Consider the following 20,785-nt stretch of genomic DNA (forward strand, 5'->3'; position numbering starts at 1 on the left):
TATATAGAAGTTGCTTATAAGCAACTTTGGGGCTAAAAGGGTTAATCATGATCATGAAGTTGATCTATAAGATGTGTATTTTAAAGAAGTTTTTGTGTATTTGACTTTTTAAACGATGTCAAACATATATAAAAGTTGCTTATAAGCAACTTCGGGGCTGAAAGGGTTAAAAGTTCTTCCGCGGCGTATTTGAATGGTTCGGCCGACAATCCATTGTTGTTCTTCAGACGGGTAATTTCTATTTGAATTTCTTCATGTTCGGGCAATGGAATTTCGGTCCATCGGCATCGATTGGGGATTGTGTTCACCATCTCCTGGTGTTCTAATTTCACTGCCATTCTGCAAGCTGGAGAAGTGTTCATAATTTTAGTACGCTCTGGGCGTAGAATCAATCTGGGAATTCTACAAGAGTATGTTTACGTCTTGAAACATTCTGCTAGTTGCCGCATCTTTTCGTAGAATTTTCGAGCATAATTGGCCAGCTTGTCAAGCTCTCACGCATTTCGGCCTCTCCTTTTTTGTTTGCAAATGTGTCTCGCTTCCCACTTCAACTCTCGGTATCTATCCCATCCCGCACGCATTGTGGTCGATGTAATGTTGCGAGGTAGGCAATCTGCTTTCTCTCCATTATGACACGGTACTCCTCATCGTACCAGTTGTTCTATAGCCTTTACCTTGGTTTCGATCAAGGAATATTATTATTATTTATATATAACACATTGCCAGAAAAAAGAATGAAGTCCGAAATATGTGGGTTATTTTTCTTGTAGGTTTTGTCGATTAGAACGAGAAGCCAATTTTGGAATTTGCCAAACGCCCCCAAAATTTTTACTTAAGTTTAAAAACCTATGTTTCATACTTTTGTGCAACAAACTTAAATTTTGTTACTCTTTTTCTCCTTTTTTAACTTTGACAATATTTCCGATACAATACGAAAGAGTACGTGTAATGCCGAGTTGAACAAATGTTTATTTTCAATAATCGGTAAAAAATCAACAAAATTTATTCAACTTTTTATAAAACAAAATTTTTGCAAAAAATTGCCACGAACTTAATTTACCAATAAAGTACACTTGTTGTTTATCTTTTGTGTGTTTGCTGCTAAATTTGATAAAAATCGTTATAAACTTAAACTAAAATGTGCAACAAACTATAAATTGCTATATTTATGCCTTAGTTATAGATCAAAATCATCGGCGTGGTCTTTAAAATAATAACAGTTGTAAAAATATATAACAACATTTTTGAAAGGTTTTATAGTGCGGTACGAACAAGAATTTATTTGTAAATAATTGGTAAGTTCAACAATCTATTACTTTGCACTTGTCTATGCCTTGTTTGCTATGGTTTGTCAAACAAACTTATCTGGTGACTATTTTAAATCGCAGAAAAACATAAACGTAAACGTATTTATTAGAGAAAGAACTCCGTCCTTGTAAATCAAAATCAACGCAAACCTCCTTGGTTTCAAATTCAGATTACGCTGATCTTATGCGTGATTTACATTTGTAAAAAAAGTAAATAAATTCATGTGTTCCTAATATAGTCTATAATGTCACCCTTAGGCTTAAAAGCTGTGTTATATACAATGAAAATCTGTTATCATCAGTTTCAATCGAATATGGGGTTAACAAGAAAGAATCGTATGAAATGAGAAAAATTTTCTGCTTGATCAACTAAGCCATCGCTGACTTATGGTAAAAGTTTTGACAATTTTATTTGGCATGCAAGGTGGCTGCACAAAATATCCTTGTTATATTTGTGAATGGGTCAGTCGGGAATCCAATCACTTTGATCAAGCATGGCCATCTCGAGAGTAACATCAGATAGCCAGGAAAAACCACTACATTTAAAGCTGGGATACACGAAAAAGTTTGTAAAGAAATTGGATGTTGAAAATGAAGACTTTCTTCATCTTAAAACTGTCTTCGCAAAATTAAGTGAAGCTAAAATAAAAGCTGGTATTTATTAATTTGTTTTCATACCTAGTTCCTTTTATTGTTTTGTAATATATGTATATATGTAGGTATTTTCATTGGACCACAAAATCAAAAAATTGCAAAATTATAGCGACATTAACTTTGTGAACAAGTTAAGCTGAGCTGAGAAAAATGCATGGGAGAGTTTTGTAGTGCTATGTGATAATTTCCTTCGAACAGCGATAATAATGCGACCACGTTGGCATACCTGTCTTTGAAATGGTCGTAAAGGCATGGAGCTGGCGGAACAGATATACGATTCGACATTCTGCACAATGAATGACGTAGCTCCCACTAGAATAATGGGTACCTGATATTACTATTGCTTGGCGGTCTGATAAATAGTATAACCTGGCGATCTATAGTATGCTAACTCTCGCATCACACCATTTGCCTATAAGTATCTCGATCGAGAAACCTTCCGACTTTATTTCTGTGGGCAACCGCACCTTCGTCAATTTTAATAAAGCTAACTGGTCGGCTTCACAGAATTTACAGAGTGCATATTCACCGGACTACCGGTTGGAAGAATCGCAGAATACCGCCGAAACAGCTGTTTTAGCTAATGAGCGCGACACCTTATGCCATGCCGATCCCTATGATCATCGAATAAGAGATCTCAATTTGAAGATTCGGTTACCATATGGCGGACAAAATGGATAGAGAATCTAAAATCTTGAAGCCTCTTCAACGGCGGGAGTCAAGGTCCAGGCCCAATGCTGACTGGGTTTACTTGCTTTCATTGTCTTTTCATACTTTGAATATTTTTATGACCAAATAAGCGCTTTGAACGCTGTCAAAACACGGTTGCCACTTACTTAATATCTTGTGGATCAAAACGCCAAATAAAACATTAGTAATTGTATTTTTTTAAATTTAATTTTTTCTAGTTTTTTGTAAAACGTTAATTTATTATATATGTATGTGGGCCAACAATATCGAAGTTAAACATCTTAGTTTTATTTTAGTATGTAAAAGTAATTTATTTAATAACACTGGCTGAACATTGTAGGATTACCACTTTGACTCCATCTACGCTAACTTTAATTATGAAACTGCCAATAGCTGTAAGTATACTATTTCCTATTCCACAAAGATTATTTATGTCATTGGACAAATCAATCTTCCCTAACTTCATCAACACATCGTAACGCATGAGGCATAGATCGCAACCAGTGTCCAGCAATGCTGACAACATAAACCCGTTAATAGTTAATTCTTTAAAAACTACGCTGCTAAGGGACGCCATCATTTCAAGCGTATTTACCCTTGCATCCTCACTTTTTACCTCCGTCCTTTTCTTTGGGCACTCTGCAATACGATGCTGATTACACCCAAAACACTTTGATAGTCGTGGCTGTTTGCAAGTATTCGCCAAATGACCCGCTTCTCCACACAACAGCTTTTCCTTTTAGGTCCCTGATCTTTAGTAACAAAATTATTGTTTTTGCGCTTGTTTTGAACTTTTTCATAAACAAGGCTCTGAGCTTTTAATCCTTCTATCGAACTAGCCTGATACAAGTTAGCTTTGTTTGGTCTGGTGTCTGGGATCCCCTCTACAAAATATTCAATGATACTTCTTTCGTCTACCTTTATTGGCCTACCTATGTCCATAAGGCTATGAAGATACTCCCAATAATCTTCATTTGGGCGCTTTCGCCGATTTCGAAGTGCCCGATGTACTTCGATTGACGATGTTACTACTCCAAACTCTTTTTACAAACGTTGTTTAAGTGTACTCCAACTAGTTATGTCCCGTTGACTGCGAACGAAAATTTTCGCGGCACCCTTCAATAATTGTTTCCCGTATATAAACTTTTGTAAATCCCCCCAACGAACTGCCATGGCATTAGATTCAAAATCATCGAGACACTCCTCGACTGAGTGTTGCCCCGTACCACTAAAAGTTGAAAGAGATTCCTCGAGATCGCGTAGAGTGAAGACCGTTCGCCCATACCCCATCGCCAGCAACATTAATTTTCACAATTAAACTTTTTGACCACTTAGTTCAATTTTGTTTAATTCAAAGCTCATTTGAATTAACTTACAATTTGATTTATAATTTTCTTAGAGGCTATCGAAACAAAAAAAATGGTACAATCTTATAGATAACTTTGCGAATAGATTCTAATTAGCTAGTGTTTAACACCGCTCCGCTGCTCACTAACGCATAGTCTGTTATTACACGCGTCAACTTATGTTGCTAATTCTCGGGCGATTCTTGTTTGCTGTTTCCCACTACATTCACACGAGCAATTTGTGTTGCGCAACTCTGTTTGAGTTTTTTTTCTCATTCCATTTCACTTTACTTTAACCCATTGTCTACTCTTTACTTTAACCCATTGTCGTTTCATTTTCCTTATAGGTATTTGGGCCACTCTATCACATATATTAATCAGTTCTGTCAATTAAGAAATACATTTTATTTATAATTCAAAATTAAAACAAAGATTATTTAACAGACCTTCACATATATCACCCTTTGCACTATCGTCTAAATCAATTTGTATAGCTTCCTCCATACATTTCACAATATCTTTAATTAATTCGATATTTTCGTCAAACTCCATTTTCTAAAATATTTATATTATATTGTGTATATTTGTATACATATTTGCAAATTACTTACCAAAAGATTAAATTAAATTTTTTAAATATATTCAAAATATTTGTTCAATTCACAACCTGTCGTAAAGCATCGTAAAATCGTAAAATTATAAATTTTTACACTTGTTCTTTTATAATTTCACGATTTTACGATGCTTTACGACAGGTTGTGAATTGAACAATTAATTTCAGAAAAATAAACGCAAATGCAACTATGTACTACGAAAGAAAGAACACGAATGCCGAAAAACATCGCAGCGAACTGTTACGAATAAGAACACAAAGCGTGTTGCTGAACACTGGAAACTCGGCGTGATTCTCCTCTCCTCGTCGCCCCTCGCCTATAAACCAAGAATTGCCGCAACAAAAGTTGCCGTGTGTAATAACACACATATACTCTGCATATATCGACTCAATCGCAAACACAGTTATTTGGACGCTTTCGCCAACTGTACCAATGCTGCTTGTTTAAACTGTTCACTCTCTGCTGTCGCAAAATCTGTATCGCCAAACACTTGCCTTTCGGTCTATTTCGACGCTCTCGCCAACTGAAGGCAATGCTAGTTGCTTAAACTGCTCACTCTCTGCTGCCGCATAATCTGAATCGCTGCTCACTCTCCACTGCGCTTAACAACGCCGAATCGGCGTCACAAGGGCTTGAGTTAACGGTGCCATTAACGGTCGACACCGGTTACACCACGCCAAGTTAAGAGTACCCATCACTGTACAAATTTCTAGAACGGTATTATAAGTTAACGGTGCCCTTAACGGTCGACACCGGTCACTTTACACAAAGTTCAAATTACTCGACACTTCTGCCACTTTCTGGAACGTTCTTTGAAAAAAACGGTCGATCCAAGTTCGCTCCACGTTCACTCGAACAACTTCTTTACAGTTTACACAAAGTCCAAATCACTCGACACTTCTGCCACTTTCTGGAACATTTTTTATTACTATAACTTGCACACGCGAAGGGATTAGCATTCCACTTCTGACACCACTTGTGGGTAACAATATTTAAATTAAACGCCTTAGTTTTCTTTTAGTATGTAAAAGTAATTTATTTAATAAAACTGGCGGAACATTGTAGGATTAAACACTTAGTTATATAAAATTAGTTTATTGACCAATTTGTTTTATTAAATATTTTAAATTGTCGTAAATAGTTATGTGATAAAATGTTGGGTGCCAAATAGAAAAAAGTACCGACTGGAAGCCATAGTTACAAAATCTATTGTCAAAAGCGCTGGCAAATAGAACATAGAGCTATTTGAAACTTCAAGCGCTAGAAGCAAGAGTACATTTGGTCTCGTTTCATATGCTCCAACATAGTTCTATTCAGTTTTGACACAGCAAAGCAAGTAAAGCCAGCCAGCATTGGGCCAAGCCCTTGAGCTTTGGACTATCAAGGCAATGTCTAACCCGAAGAGATATGATGACCGAGTTGAAATTCAATTCAATCGACATACCTCTTTGGACACAAGCGAGCTATTTTAATCGGGTATTTACACTTCACCTTTCGATAGGGAAAACCAAACGATGTGTTACCCGACGGCTGCGCAACATACCTAAAGACGGCGCACCACTTACTTTTACCGATGAGAAGAGTGTCATCAGTAAGGCAAAATCTTCCAAGTCCATTGGAACTAATGGAATAAACATGTTGATGCTAAAACACCTAGTGTCGGCGGGAGTTAACTTCCTCACCAAGGTCTTCAACCTGTCACTGACCACTCTTCAAGTACCCAATGTGTGGAAAATCGGAAAGTGGCGCCACTGCTGAAACCTTGGAAACAACAAAGCAGAGTCCTATCAAAAACCACTCCGCGACGATCCTCGTAGCGGTGAACTTTTCGAAAGCTTTTGACACAGTTAAGCACACAACACTACTTGAGGGCATGGAAAAATCTTCGCTCCCTCCAGGGTTGAAGAAGTGGGCTATGAACTACCTGAGCGGTCGACAATCAGCCGAACTGTTTCGACGTAACAACTCTAAATTGAGAAGAATTAAACGGGGAGTTCCGCAGGGTGATGTCCTCTCCCCGTTACCGTCTAACTTCTACAGGTCGAAACTTTCTCAACCACCACAGGGAATTTCTATCTCCTCGTACGCTGATGAATGTACGATAATGACGTGCGTGTGTTCAAAAGTAAACGGCTATCTCTCTTTTCCCGCTTCCTCGCTGCACGGAACCTCTCCCCGCCACTAAATCTACAGTGACTTTGCACGAAACAAACTTCAGACGTGCACTGATCGCCATTCACAGTAGAGCCATTAACACCTTCACCGACTCCCTCTCAGTGAATGGCGTACTTGGAGTCAGACTATTTGCAAAAGAAGAGCGCGAGAATCGAGAGTGACCCTTGCGCAGCTTCGTTCTGGCTACTTTAGCAGGTTAAACTCCTACTTATCCGAAATTGACCCTGACATATCAAACATATGTTCAACGCACAATAAGTTCCTGCGTGATACTAATCACCTCTTTGCATGCCCTGCTAACCGTACACATCTGATACCCATCTCCCTAGGGTCCGACTTCGTCGAAACAGCACATTTCTTGGTCCTACCGTTAGATGACCTCGATGACAACTTATCTAATCCTTACCATCCTAACGGGGGTTAGGTACCTGTTGCAACAACAACAACGAGGAATTAACCAAAATCCTTGAATGTACAATCTATTTTAATTTTTAGATTTGCTATCAAATTTCCTCTACCTTTGTGTATCTGTTAACTTTGAGTTACATTTCTTTGTTTTGAAAATGTTAATGGCTCGTTATTTTTGTAAAATGACGTTGGTTATTTTTATTTCAATAGCTGCTCGGAATTAGTTAAAAATTGCTTTGAATATAGGAAATTTATTTTAGCCACTTCATCGGTATTTAAAACTAAATGGTGCAGCGTATGATATAAAAGAAAAAATTTAACTTATAATCCTTCTAAATTAGATTCTCGACGTTATTATAAAAGTATTTCAAAATGGTGGCGACGATAAACTTGATGTACCTCAACCTCCAAGCTCACTGCCTCCATTACCTTTATACCATGGAGAAAACACAGCATTAAGTACAGCCGTACGATCGAAACTTTTTAAAGACAAACTAGCACATCGCCGAAAACAAGGAGAGATGTATAGTTTATGGTGTGATACCTTATATCGTCTTTCTTTAGCATCTCATGTAAGCATCCTTAAATATAATTGAAATTTCTAAAAACTATTGATTTGTGCTTTTAATTTTAGTATCGAGATAGGGTGTTTTGGCTGCCTCATAATATGGACTTTCGCGGCCGAGTTTATCCGATACCACCTCATCTTAATCATTTGGGATCAGACTTGGCACGCTCCATGCTTGTTTTTGATCAAGCACAACCTCTTGGACATGATGGTTTCAGCTGGTTGAAATTGCATTGTATTAACTTAACGGGCTTAATGAAGCGCGATTCCGTCCATGAACGTTTACTTTTTGCTGAGGAAATAATGGATGATATTATTGATTCTGCTGATAATCCTTTAACTGGCAGAATGTGGTGGGCCCAATCAGATGAACCATGGCAAACATTAGCTTGTTGTATGGAAATAGCTAAAGTTTATCGCTCAAATAATCGCGAAGGTGAGAAAATATTCTTCACACACTCATACTCGTATCTTCAGAACTTAAATCATAAGTTAGTTAGTTAATTTGTATTTGATGCGCCTTATATTTTTAACCTCAACAAATAGACCAATCCTTGCTATAAAGTTTAATGACTCCGGAGCATTTAGTTGTTGATTTGTCGAGCTCTTAGCAGAACTCTTATATGGGTAGAGGGCGGGTTTTTATAAAATTTATTCCAAGCAAATTTGAACATGGTATCTTAAGAGGCTAAGGAGATATGTACATTAAACCTATTAGAGGTTTTTTCAAAATTTGTAGCCCACTTGCAACTGCGATCCCCTGTACCAAATACGGTTTTATGTCTTAATTTAGTGCTTAGTTATGGCGCTTTATAGATTTTCGTTTAATGGCGTTTTGTGGGAATGGCAGTGGTCCGTTTACGCCCTTCTGCGAACGTTACTGTGAATGGGAATCGGTACCGCTCAATGATATCTGAATATTTTTGGCCCTATTTCCTGTGGGGCGACGTCAAGTCTATTGTCTATGCCATTAAGCCAGCGACGATTGATGTACTTTGTACAAATATCGAACGTGAAATGCAGCAGTATCGGCCGTTTTATGCGAAATTAAGAAATTTATGTAAATAAAGATAAAGCTCTTCATAAACCAACTTTTTTTCTTATTAAAAACCCTTAAATCGACTTTAAGTTTGTTTATCTCAAGCGTGGCTAGAGAGTTTACCAAACACGTACTATCTCAATTTGTGGGGAAATATTATATTTTCAGTGTTAAATTATTTTTGAGACTCGTTATTCGACGAAATTGTGACACGATTCAAATTATATTTAGAATCTTTTTAACTAACACGAATCAAAATTTATTCATAAGGAAACAATGCTCTTACTATTGTATTTGTAAAGGCGCCATTAATACCTTAAAGAAAATATATATATGTATATTAGGGTGCTTCAAAAAATTTTTGAATTTTTTTTTTCCAACTCTTACCCCATCAAATGTTAGTGATTGACAAACAAAAAATCCTCCCTCAAGCAAGGCGCTGTAGCTTAACTCTAAGAAGTCGCTATTTTATTTTTAGGTTCCCATACATTTAACATAGGAATTTTCGTTTTTTCATTCAAACTAAAATTTCAGCAACTAATTTTCGTTTCTCTAAAATAATCATAAGCACCCTAATGTATATACAAGTAGACATACCGCTGAATATACATATACATTTTACATTTATTAATAATGAATTTGTTGTAAATCCATAAAATTAAAATTTTTAGGTTTCCTAAGCCGGTTTCCAATTCATCAGGACGGTTCTTGTAATGGGCTGCAACACTATGCTGCGCTAGGGCGAGATCAAGCTGGAGCCAAAAGTGTTAATCTGTTTCCTTCACCTTTACCGCAAGATGTTTATAGTGCTGTTGCTGCACTTGTAGAGAAATCTCGCAAATCAGATGCATCAAACGGAGTCCAAGTAGCGCAAGCATTAGAGGGTTTTGTCCGCCGCAAAGTTATTAAGCAAACTGTTATGACTACTGTGTATGGAGTTACCCGCTATGGTGCACGACTGCAAATAGCACGTCAGTTAAAAGATATTGAAAGTTTTCCCAAAGAATGGGTATGGCCGGCTTCCACATATTTAACATCGAAGACCTTCGAAAGCTTACGAGAAATGTTTACATCAACACGCGAAATACAGGATTGGTTTACGGAATGCGCTCGACTAATATCAGGCGTTTGTGGACAAAATGTGGAGTGGGTAACGCCGCTTGGTCTACCAGTCGTGCAACCATATATTCGACAGGAAGTTAAACAGACCATGCGTACAGCTGCACGAGTTTCTGAAACAATGGCTATGGATATGTATGAAAAGCCGAATGTTATGAAACAAAAAAATGCATTTCCGCCCAACTTCATACATTCTCTAGACTCTTCCCATATGATGCTCACTTCCCTTTATTGCGAACAAAAGGGGCTTACATTTGTATCTGTACATGACTGTTTTTGGACCCATGCATGCACAGTCCCCGAAATGAATCAGATTTGCAGAGAACAATTTGTATCTTTACATTCTCAACCTATTTTAGAAGATTTGTCAGCATTTATGAGATCGAAATATAGCTTTCGAGAATGGTGAGTTCTAAAAAATTTATGCAAATTCTTATTTTTTTAGTATAACATTTGTTAATTTGTTAACATATTTATAGTGACCTGCTTAATGATGGATCTGCGGACGACCTTTCAAAACGCAGGCTCAACAGAACCTTGGGAGAGATGCCGAAAAAGGGGGACTTTGATCTTCGAAACGTTTTGAACTCGGTGTATTTTTTCAGTTAGGCAACTTTATATTAATATAAATTGATATTAAGAAGTTTGATTTGATAAAATTTGTTTTATATACAATAGAACAAATATGTGTTAGTTTTTAACTATTGTGTGATTTTGTTACGTATTTATTTTTCATAAGATTGGAAACAGTTAAACAATATATAATATTTATTTATTGAGTTATGGTATTACCCAATGATGACTGCCAATATATTGAATACATAAGAACAGTTTTGTCTAGAATAACACAGCGTTAGCTACTACAATGTAGTTGCATATAGTCACCTGAAATGCAAAATAACGTAACAACATTTTCGGAAATTTACAGTGGCATGAATGAAACACGAAATAAAATGGAACATGAGTGAAACAAAATTTTAATATTGGTTAAAAGTGGTTCATATCTGACCGCAGAACCTGAAAATGTTGAGCATATGTAATATTATGTATGTAATTTGAAGTAGGAAGCGTAATCAATAAGACACTCAATTTCGAATTTTTTGATGATACGTTATTTTGCATTTCAGGTGACGATATATGTAAGCTTAATGCAATTAATTTAAAATGGTAGGTATGCATTAAGATTTAATTTTTAATTTAAAGGGAGCCAAAGGCCGGAAAATATTTCTTTGTCTAAGCCACTATGGGTCTGACTCGGTTTCTAATAGCATATACATCAGTTAAGGGGTATGGCCACTATATGTGTATGGGTGGTATTAAATCATGTGCATATTCGTAATATGTATATAACCATTCATTCACAAAACTATAAGCAGTTATCAAGCTTCATCAAGAATTATTATTTTCGGTTAGTTTTGTTGAGGGACTAAAATTGATAGACAGATTATCTAGTGAGAAATATTTCATTCTGATTTTATTTTCATATTTCAAGCCTTTATATACATACAATTTTTCAAATTATCTTAAATAACTAAATATACATATTTTTTACCATAGGGAAGTATCGAAAGCCTGAATCCCATAACAGTGTGGAACCTTAATCCGAACTAAACCTCCTACTGTCTTGTACCGATCCCCTCGGTATCACCGTCAATTATTACGTCGGGAGGAGGGTTGAGTATTACTCATACGTACGTGATGGTCCTAATGCACTCAGTAACAAGCTGCATTTTGCCCTACCTTGGTTTGTCTCATAACCTCCCAACCCTTCTTGTCTGCTCCAGTCATGGTTTGCGTGTCGCGTCTTAGTTGTTTGTTGCTTTCCAGCTCTTCGGTCTTTCTATATTTTGGCTGCCACCTCGCACATTGCTTTCCACTTATCTAGTGATTCCCCCATTTGAAACACTACATTTTCTGGGGTTGTGTCTATCCCGAAAGCGTTTTTCAAAATTTGCTTTCTTCATCGTATTTAGCACAATGTCTGCTCTACATTCTGCAATAATTGCATATATCGTTGTCTTCGTGTTTGAATCGCTTTAAATATGATTTGAAACAGCCGTGTCCAGTGAGTATTCAGGTTAGGAGTAAATCTACTTCACCATGCGCTCTATTTAGCCATAGTTCGATGTTGGGGACTAATCGGAATTTCTAGTGACCATTTCAGCTGTCTTCCCATCGTTTTTGACAGCACTTCACCCAGTCGCATAGGTAGGCAGCCAAGGGCCTTGATCAAATTGAAAAATGGGGCCCCACTGCTATGTTAACTGATTAGGTTTTAACATATTGTTACAAAAGTAGTATTAAGTTTGGTATTTGTATTGCTATATACATCCCTTATTATAAACATTGGGCGCCTACTTAAACAAGAGCTGCATTTGACGCCGCGGCTGTCTGCTTGTCTACTTAAACAATAGCTGCATTTGGCGCCGTATAGCATTATGGTCTTGTAATTGCCACACGCAATATTCTAGAAGGACACTTCGGCATCAGCGAGGAGTGCGTGGCTATATAAGCCGTGGCAGCGCCAACGTAATCATCCAGTTCTAAGAGTAAACTGCTATAGCGTAGACGAATCGTGAAATAAAGAGATTTTGTTAAATTGAATTTAACTGTTTTTGGTTTTATTTATCAATCCAGAGATACGAACCTAGCAAAGTAAACTAGTAAGGAGTAAATTCGCAACAATATAAAAATGGGTTAGTTCGTAAACGCAGTAACTTGGTTGCACTGCATATTTGCAGGGGCAACTCGTTCGTCAAAAAAAACCTGCGGCAATACTGCTCTTCGTCAAACCCTGCAAGACGGGTAGCTGTTAGCAAACGTGTAAGCGAATTGTTATTGTTCACTTTTGCATTCGTTAAAATATTTGTTACTTTTGTTCAGAGAGTGGGAAAAAAGTAACACATAGCTATTTGATGTTCAATGGTTATCTCGCTCTAACCAATGGCAAATATCGCATGCTGCCTTGTTCTAACCGAATACACACATTTGTTAGCAAATCTCTTCACAGTATGTTACGGGTAACAAATTATTTTGTTAGCGCTTAGCTTACCCATGTGTTATGGATAACAAAAAGTATTTGTTACCCGAATATCTGTTAGTGTTATTATTTTGGTTATCAGTTTGTTACCTTTAACATATAAGCATGTTAGGAAGAACAAGCAGTAACAAAATTATCTGTTACCCATTTGTTACTTCTAGCAAATTAAATTCTTTTAAATAAAACTCAGTTTTTTTATTATTTCTCTTTATTTAATAATAAAATAAAAATAAAATGCACAATCTATAACAAATATTTGAATTAAATATACACTATTTAACTTTAATAATTTAAAACATACTCCATTATTTGGTTGCTGCACGCAATAGATTTGAATTTTACCAATGGTCCAAATGATTTCTGTAATAGTAAAATTTTTAATTATACACACAACATTAAATTCACAATGCTTACCTTTTTCTCCTTGTTAACCTCTTTCATTTTCTCTATATAAAAGAAATTAATAATATATATATATAAATTAGAAATTAATTATAAAATATCATATTATCAAATAGCGAACTTACCTCTTTAAAATCCAAAATAAACTGCGCTTTTCGTTTATTCTTCTTGAAATATTGGGTATTCGCCTCTCCTATTCTAACAAGTTAACATTACAATATGTTTATAATGTCGATAGTTTTTCTCTATCTTACTTACGTATTCTCCCATTCCATTGAAAATTCCAGAAAATGTAACAGTGTTAGTGAACAGCTGAAAATGTTTCAATGTGTTTGTGCAATCTGTTACCTCCGTCTTGCAGGGAAAGTTTTTTAATGCATGCAGTTTGCAGCACTTCGGCAAATTGTCGCAGCCATTGCAGTAATTTTTTTGAAACTGCGTAGAACCAAAGGCGAAATGGAAGAGCGAGTAAAATGATTTCTAATTCTACATATGTATGACTTTAATTATTAATATGATTATATAATAATAATAGGCCTTATTTACATTGAGATCCCACGAATTTTTTAAATCACTTTTTAGTAAAAGATTTCTTCTCTCTACTTGTTTAATCCTTTTTTTATTGTAATTCAATAAAATATTCTCACTCTGAGTTTCCTGGTTATCAATAATTACGTTAATTAAAAATTCCATTTCTCTGGCGTTCGTAAATGCGAAAAAATTCTTCGCAGCACAATCGCAATGGCAAGGCAGTAGAATCGCAATGATTGTGCAGTAGCAACCACAGCCGGCAAGAATGCAGCAGGGTTGCACAAAATTACTGCGTTTACGAACTAACCCAATATGAAATATGCAAATCTTTTAAAACTGCTAAGCAATTTAATTTCTGTTTTGTGGCAGATAATAAAAATATTAAACAGTTACAACAAAATACAATTAAAACTAGATATAACGAAATAGAGCAGATTCAAGAGTTAATTATATAAAGATTGGGCCTACCAACTGAACAAATAACAATTATATTTACAATTTTTTATAGCTTTAGTTTTCGTAAAAGAATCGATGACTTCGTTTAAATGCAGGCTTGATGGGGTTTTGTTTTCAATTGTTATTAACCAGAGGTGGGCATATTAGCCCCCAGTGGCATTTTGCACCGTTCAGGCACGCGAGCATATTTTGAGGGCTAGATGAGGGGATCATCGCATGTAAACATATCACTCCTTGTTTACTAATGAGGGCGCGCGTATATGTGGGTAGTTGCACTGTGAGTAACAATTGTAAAATTGCCTAACAATTGTAAGCTTCTTTATAAATACCATAAATTTATAAAATGTAAAAGAAATATAAAAAGTATAATAAATATTTCGGAGAATGTTCTTTGGTTAAAGTTTCAGCTGCTTCCAAAATGTATTCTTTAATGAAATCTCCTGTATACCGATAATATTTTCATACATAATGCCTTTGAATATTGTATTTCTTCATCTGAACACGTTTTTTACGTAGCTGATATTGTATACAGCCAGAGCTTTCCTGACATAAATACTTGTCTTCCCATTCCACAATAAATGAATTGTACTTAGCCACTCTCAATTAATAATGCCATACCGCGCAAATATATTTTTACGTGATGATTTTTTATTTTTTTGAAAATATGTGTTGTCTTTCTAAAGTGCGTATTATTATTTTAATACATTTCCAGAGGCAACTTAAATCTTTATAATTTAATAAAACAATTATAGAAAAAAACTCAATTCTTTGAATATTTTAGTAAAATAACCAAACTGAAAAATATCACAAATCATATATTTATATAAGCATTTTCATTAAATGGAACTGCAATATGTTTAAAGAAAATATATATTAGTGGTACTCATTTCACGTCATAAACGTATGGCAACATTGCAAATTCGCAATATCGTAAAATAGCTGCAGAGAACGTTTATCATAGAGAAGGTTCACGTTTCAAATATCGTAACTTTTCGAAGGGGTAGTCGGCAGAGATGAGCGAGTCTCACCACAGACAAATTATAAGCGTGTTTCATCACGAAAATAGCAGAATTGAGCATTTTCAGTGTTAAATGAGAAAAATAATGCTAATTCCAATGTAAACAAATTTACGCCTACAAATTCGCATATTTACTATGCGCAAACGACTTTGCATATAATTTATAGATGATCGGTATACATATGTATATTTGATATCAAAGTACATGAGTATACATACATACATATATATATCTTAAAAATGACCTATTTTATGACGAATTCCTTAAAATCTTTACATATACATGAGTATATAATATAGAAAGATTCATATTACTACCTAAATATGCATTTGTATAGGTTTGATAAAGCATATATTTATTTACATAAATATGTATGTATATATTTGCTTTGGTCATTAATAGTTTTGATATCATCTTAAAAGATCTAGCGGTCGCACATGTGCTCATACATATATAATTATAAGTGCATGTAAACAAATATGACAAACCATACGCATAATGGTTCTAAATTTGTCTATATGCAAATATGTACACTCAATGCTTCATGCGAAATTTCCGTTGACGCGGACAACCAATGGTGAAGCTCACATTTTGTAAAAGAGTCAATGTGTCGAAGGACCGACGCGGCGACAAACAACATTGTGTTGTTGGTAGAAAATCCGAGCTGTGCCGAAAACACAAACGAACGAATGCCAATTGCCACTGTTTCCCTTGCCGCTGAAACAGCTTCGCATACAAACCAGCGTAGATATGTATGTTTGTATGTGAGCTTGCATACATATCGACGCAGATTTTTGCAAGCCGCGTAAAAATATTTTTTACATTCCTTGACAAACACAGTCAATCCCGGTTATGTGCCACAATCAAAGATACAAATGTTTGTGGTTTGTAAAAATAAAAATATAATATGGCACATAAGCGAGTGCGAATACTTAAGCGAGTGGTACTTAAAACAATAATTTCTATATTTTTGAAAAAAAACAAACCGTGAGATGCAGCAAGATATAGGTAGTTAAGAGAGATGATTTTCATTTCAGCGGAGTACTACTTAACCGGGAATCACTGTACACATAAATCAGAGAAATATTGAATATTTTCTTTGACATATTTCTTGACTTTAAAATCAACTAATAAACTATGTTGTCAATTTTATTCTAATATATTTGAATACACTTATATTTGCGGGGTTGTTAATTTTTCCTTCTCATAGAAATATCAGAAATTGTTCAATTTATGATTTTTAGCTTTTGCCATCGTCGCGAAAACACGCTGGCATGTTCGGGAAGATGTGATGGTGTCTGCTTTTATGAATGAAGCAAGTTTGCCTGTTGAAAGTGCGCTTGCGTTGATGAATGAAAAAGTTGTTGTTGTGTGTTTTTCTACAAATTTGGGCATCGACTATTTGGCTGCCATGCCTATTGGCTTGGGACGCTGCTGATGCTACTTGAAACGATTGTTGTTTTTTGTAGGACAATATTTGTAATTTTTTCGGGTGAAATATCTACATGTGAACGCATAGAAGTATGTATGTTGTGTATGGATTATTTGTGTGGGAAGGTCATACGCACATATTTGTATGTGTACGCATATAAGTATGTATGAGCTATTTCAAACGATTGTTGTTTTTGTAAAGCAATGTTTGTAGTTTTTGCGGGTAGCATATCTACATGTGAACGCATAGAAGTATGTATGTTGTGTATGCGTTATTTGTGTGCTAATATCATACGCTAGGGATGGGCACATTTTTAGCCCGCAAAGTTAGCAAAGTGCGCACGGGGGCTAGATGAGGGGAATATCAATTTACGGAGAGAAGGGCATAACAAGTTGAGAAAAGTTGCGAAAAAAATCAATTACATTCCTCCGTAACTTGATGTTCATCGCAGAGTGGTTGCGGCAATACTGACATTGTACACAAATTTAAAAGGCTGGTTAGTGAACAACGCAGAATCGTGGGTCGTGTCAGCTGGGACGACCTATCTTATGGGCGCGCAATGTAACTGAACAGTGAAAAACGCTACTCTGACGTGACGTTGACGTGAGAATCTGCGAGATTTGGATTTTTGCCGTCGCAAACGTCTCAGCTGATTGCTCTCTCACAACGCAGGGTTGCCAATATCAATATACTGGAGTAATTATCAACTTTTATAATTCAATCTGTTCAATGTGTTTCAATATGTTTGAAATTTTCTTAAAATAACTCAAAATCAGAGTCGAGTGCTATTATTTATAAATATATAAACTATTTTTAATAGTTTGTTTTCAGTTTATATATTTTATATTGTAAAAATTGTAATTGAAAACATAAATGTGCTCAAAACTATATATGCGTATTGGGCAATGGCAACATTGTTCAAATGTAAACAAGCGTCATTAAAACAAACGTCAAATCAAAGAGTTTGTTGGATTTTTAATTTGTGCGTATAAATAAAAAAATGGATGACGAAAAACTTATTAGTTTAGTGGAAAGTAGAAGTGAGTTGTACGATAAGAGCAATAAATTTTACAAGCTGCAATCCAGAAAGGATGGCGTGTGGAACGAAATTGGGAGGGAATTGAACGCAAGTGGTAAGTTGCTTTGTTATGTTATTGTTTATGTTGTTAATAATAAATAATTATATTTTTATAGGAGAAATGTGTCGCCGTAGATGGCTGACACTTAGGGACCGGTACGGGAGGGAAGCGCGGAAGGCTAACGCCCCCTCAGGCAGCGGGACTGAATTTCAAAGACAGTGGCATCCATTAGACTCAATGAAATTCCTCAAACCACATATTTTGCCGAGACCGTAAGTTTTAGTTTATTAAATGAATATACATACTTGTATTTGAAACAAAATCTTAAATTTACAGGATTAGATTTTCACACAATATTTGTGTAAACAATATTGCTACTGCTACGGGTCAATCAACAGACGAAACAGTGGTACAAGGAGATGCGCAGGAGGAATCACCACCATTATGGCCCTTGTCGCCAATAGGAATATCGCCGCAGTCGCCATCGCCTCCTTTCCCCGTGGCGCAAAGTATACCATCCCCGAGTCCTTCGGCATCAACCTCGGTTCCCTCACCATCCTGCTATACGCAAGTTGCAAACAACAGGGGTAGAAAGCGAGGGTCATCTGGGCCAACTTCTAGCGAGATTGACCAGAAGATGATTGAAGCCATCGAGGTTTTCAAACATAAAATAGAATCTATTCAACCTACCCAGCAGACTCAACAACAACAGAGTACAAATCCAGCAGTAAAATCATTCACCTCATTAATGGCTTCTATTTTAAACAAAATGGACGAGGCAAAGCAAACGAGAGCTATGGAAAAGGCATTACAGGCTGTGTTTGATGTGCAGAATGAGTAAACATGAGAAAGAAAGATATATTTATTTTTAAATTATAATTTTATATTTATTTATGTGTTTATTTTCGTTATCCATTAGTCCATTAGTAAATAAGTTTAAACATTGTTATTAATGAAAAAATGAAAAAAATGAAATGAATTGTTATTAATTAAAAAAATTAATGAAATGAAATAAATAATCTCATAAATTTAAAAAAAGGTGATTATTTTTAATAAGGTTCTCCAGGAGCATATGGTCCTCCTGTGATAGAGTCTATATTGTTCTGGAATGGTACAGATCCTTCATTTATAAAATAGTTAGCAAGTCTTTCGCGTAAATTAAACGCACTTGAAGGACCTCTACGCACTGAAGTTCACTCACCGGCATGAACAACGTTATGTCCTTCAACTCGATCTACATAGTTCTCCGGACAATACCAGCGATTGTGATCATTCAACATTATGAAATTGTGTAAGGCTATGCAAGCCAACACAATTTTTTCACAATTTTCTGGATTACATTCAATCGTTGTTCTCAAAATTCTCCACCGAGCAGTCAATATACCAAAGGAATTTTCTATGACTCTACGAGCGCGTGACAATCGATAATTGAAAATACGTTTCGTGTGTGTTAGATTAGCTCCAGGAAATGGGCGCATTAAATTATTTCGTAATGGGAATGCGGCATCTCCAACAAAAAAGTAAGGAAAAGGTTCCGGTGACACGTCAGACAGTGGCACAGGTGGTGGCAAAGGCAGAGTGTTTTGTATTAATGCATGGCCAAATGGAGTAAGTCGAAAGATTCCTGCATAAATAATAACAGAAATGCATTATATTATAATGTTAATCAATTTAATATACGGTACCTCCGTCACTTTGACTTCCATAGCTGCCAATACTAACTGCTGTGAACGTATATTTCGCATCACATACAGCCATCAAAACGATGCTAAAGAATTTTTTATAATTGTAAAACATCGAATTGGAATTGGCCGGGCACTTAATTGCAACGTGCTTACCATCAATTGCACCGACACAATTCGGAATGTTCCACATATTATAAAAATCTTTTGCAATGTCCTTGTATTGAGACTCTGTTGGCTCGCTTACATAAATTGGGGAAAGTAGCTGCCAGATTACTTCACACGTCTCTAATATGATTTCGCGTACTGTTGACTTTCCTAACTTATAGCTCCATGCAATGCTCTGCACCGACACGCCTTGTGACAAATAGCTAACAATTGTAAGAGAAGTACATATGTATATACATGCATACGTATATTAATTCGCAAAACACAACAAATCAACTTACAGTAATACCAACGAGAGCCTTTCTTCGGGTCCAATCCGCTGCCTTGGCTTCTTCAAGGATTTCGATATCAAATTCAGAAGCAAATTATAAACGTCCGGCGGCATCCTTGTATGCAAAAAAAGTTGTTCTGGTTCCCTGTTTTTCATTACCAGAAAAGTTTTTATCTGGTAACCGCTAACGCCCCAGTTTTGATTGATTGGGCGAATTTTGTACCTTCTCGTTCGTTTTTTGTTTTTATACTGTTTATATAAATTATATAAAGAGTACAATTCGTACAATTCTAAAAGCATTTGATCAATATTCTCCACTTCCATGTTGCTGCTTACACAAAAATTGTTGAATTGTATGAAATGTCAAACAAATGAAATGTAAACAAAAGAGAACAGCTGATTTCTACGTTCTTGACACGTTCTCCACTGTGCACTCATTTTGCCGATAAGGAAGGAAAAGGAAGGAAGGAAGGAAGCGTTTTTGAGTGTTTCTACTATAAGAGTGGAAGTTTACTTCATATCGGAATTGTACAGTTGTGTGAACAAAAAGAGGTAAAGATAATTTGCACGTTTTAGAGATTCGCATTAATATCTGTTTTAATTTACCTTTGGATGCTGGAAATTCTAATCACTGTTAGGAAAAAATATATATATGTTATACTTGTATCTAAAAACAATTTTATTTAATAAGAAAACAGCATATTTTAAAACTTCACAACACCTTATGGTTGTTCCTATTTTGTTCACACCACTGTACAATTCATGTAATTCATGTAAAATTCATT

General features: G+C 35.7%; 3 protein-coding genes across 3 annotated transcripts in view; 2 read left to right on the forward strand and 1 right to left on the reverse strand.

The window, feature by feature from the left end:
* LOC105228012 (DNA-directed RNA polymerase, mitochondrial) overlaps positions 1-10,699 on the forward strand; it is an 87,522-nt gene extending 76,823 nt beyond the window's left edge. Inside the window, exons 11-14 of the mRNA XM_011207619.4 lie at positions 7,536-7,766; positions 7,829-8,198; positions 9,473-10,325; positions 10,400-10,699. Coding sequence (XP_011205921.2) covers positions 7,536-7,766; positions 7,829-8,198; positions 9,473-10,325; positions 10,400-10,529 — 1,584 coding nt within the window. The 3' untranslated portion in view covers positions 10,530-10,699. The remainder of the gene's footprint in view (positions 1-7,535; positions 7,767-7,828; positions 8,199-9,472; positions 10,326-10,399) is intronic.
* Positions 10,700-15,249: 4,550 nt separating this feature from the next.
* Positions 15,250-18,720, forward strand: LOC125777017 (transcription factor Adf-1-like). The gene is made up of 3 exons (XM_049450789.1): positions 15,250-17,933; positions 17,995-18,151; positions 18,216-18,720. The coding sequence occupies exons 1-3, from the start codon at positions 17,801-17,803 to the stop codon at positions 18,718-18,720; spliced, it is 795 nt and encodes a 264-aa protein (XP_049306746.1). The 5' UTR covers positions 15,250-17,800.
* Positions 18,721-18,740: 20 nt separating this feature from the next.
* Positions 18,741-20,524, reverse strand: LOC125776985 (putative nuclease HARBI1). The gene is made up of 3 exons (XM_049450639.1): positions 20,011-20,524; positions 19,565-19,932; positions 18,741-19,503 (listed from the first exon to the last, which is right to left on the reverse strand). Exons 1-3 carry the CDS (start codon positions 20,322-20,324, stop codon positions 19,073-19,075), a joined length of 1,113 nt encoding a protein of 370 aa, XP_049306596.1. The 5' UTR covers positions 20,325-20,524; the 3' UTR covers positions 18,741-19,072.
* Positions 20,525-20,785: the final 261 nt, after the last annotated feature.

The sequence above is a fragment of the Bactrocera dorsalis genome, chromosome 1 (genome assembly GCF_023373825.1).
Source record: "Bactrocera dorsalis isolate Fly_Bdor chromosome 1, ASM2337382v1, whole genome shotgun sequence".
Classification (NCBI taxonomy): domain Eukaryota; kingdom Metazoa; phylum Arthropoda; class Insecta; order Diptera; family Tephritidae; genus Bactrocera; species Bactrocera dorsalis.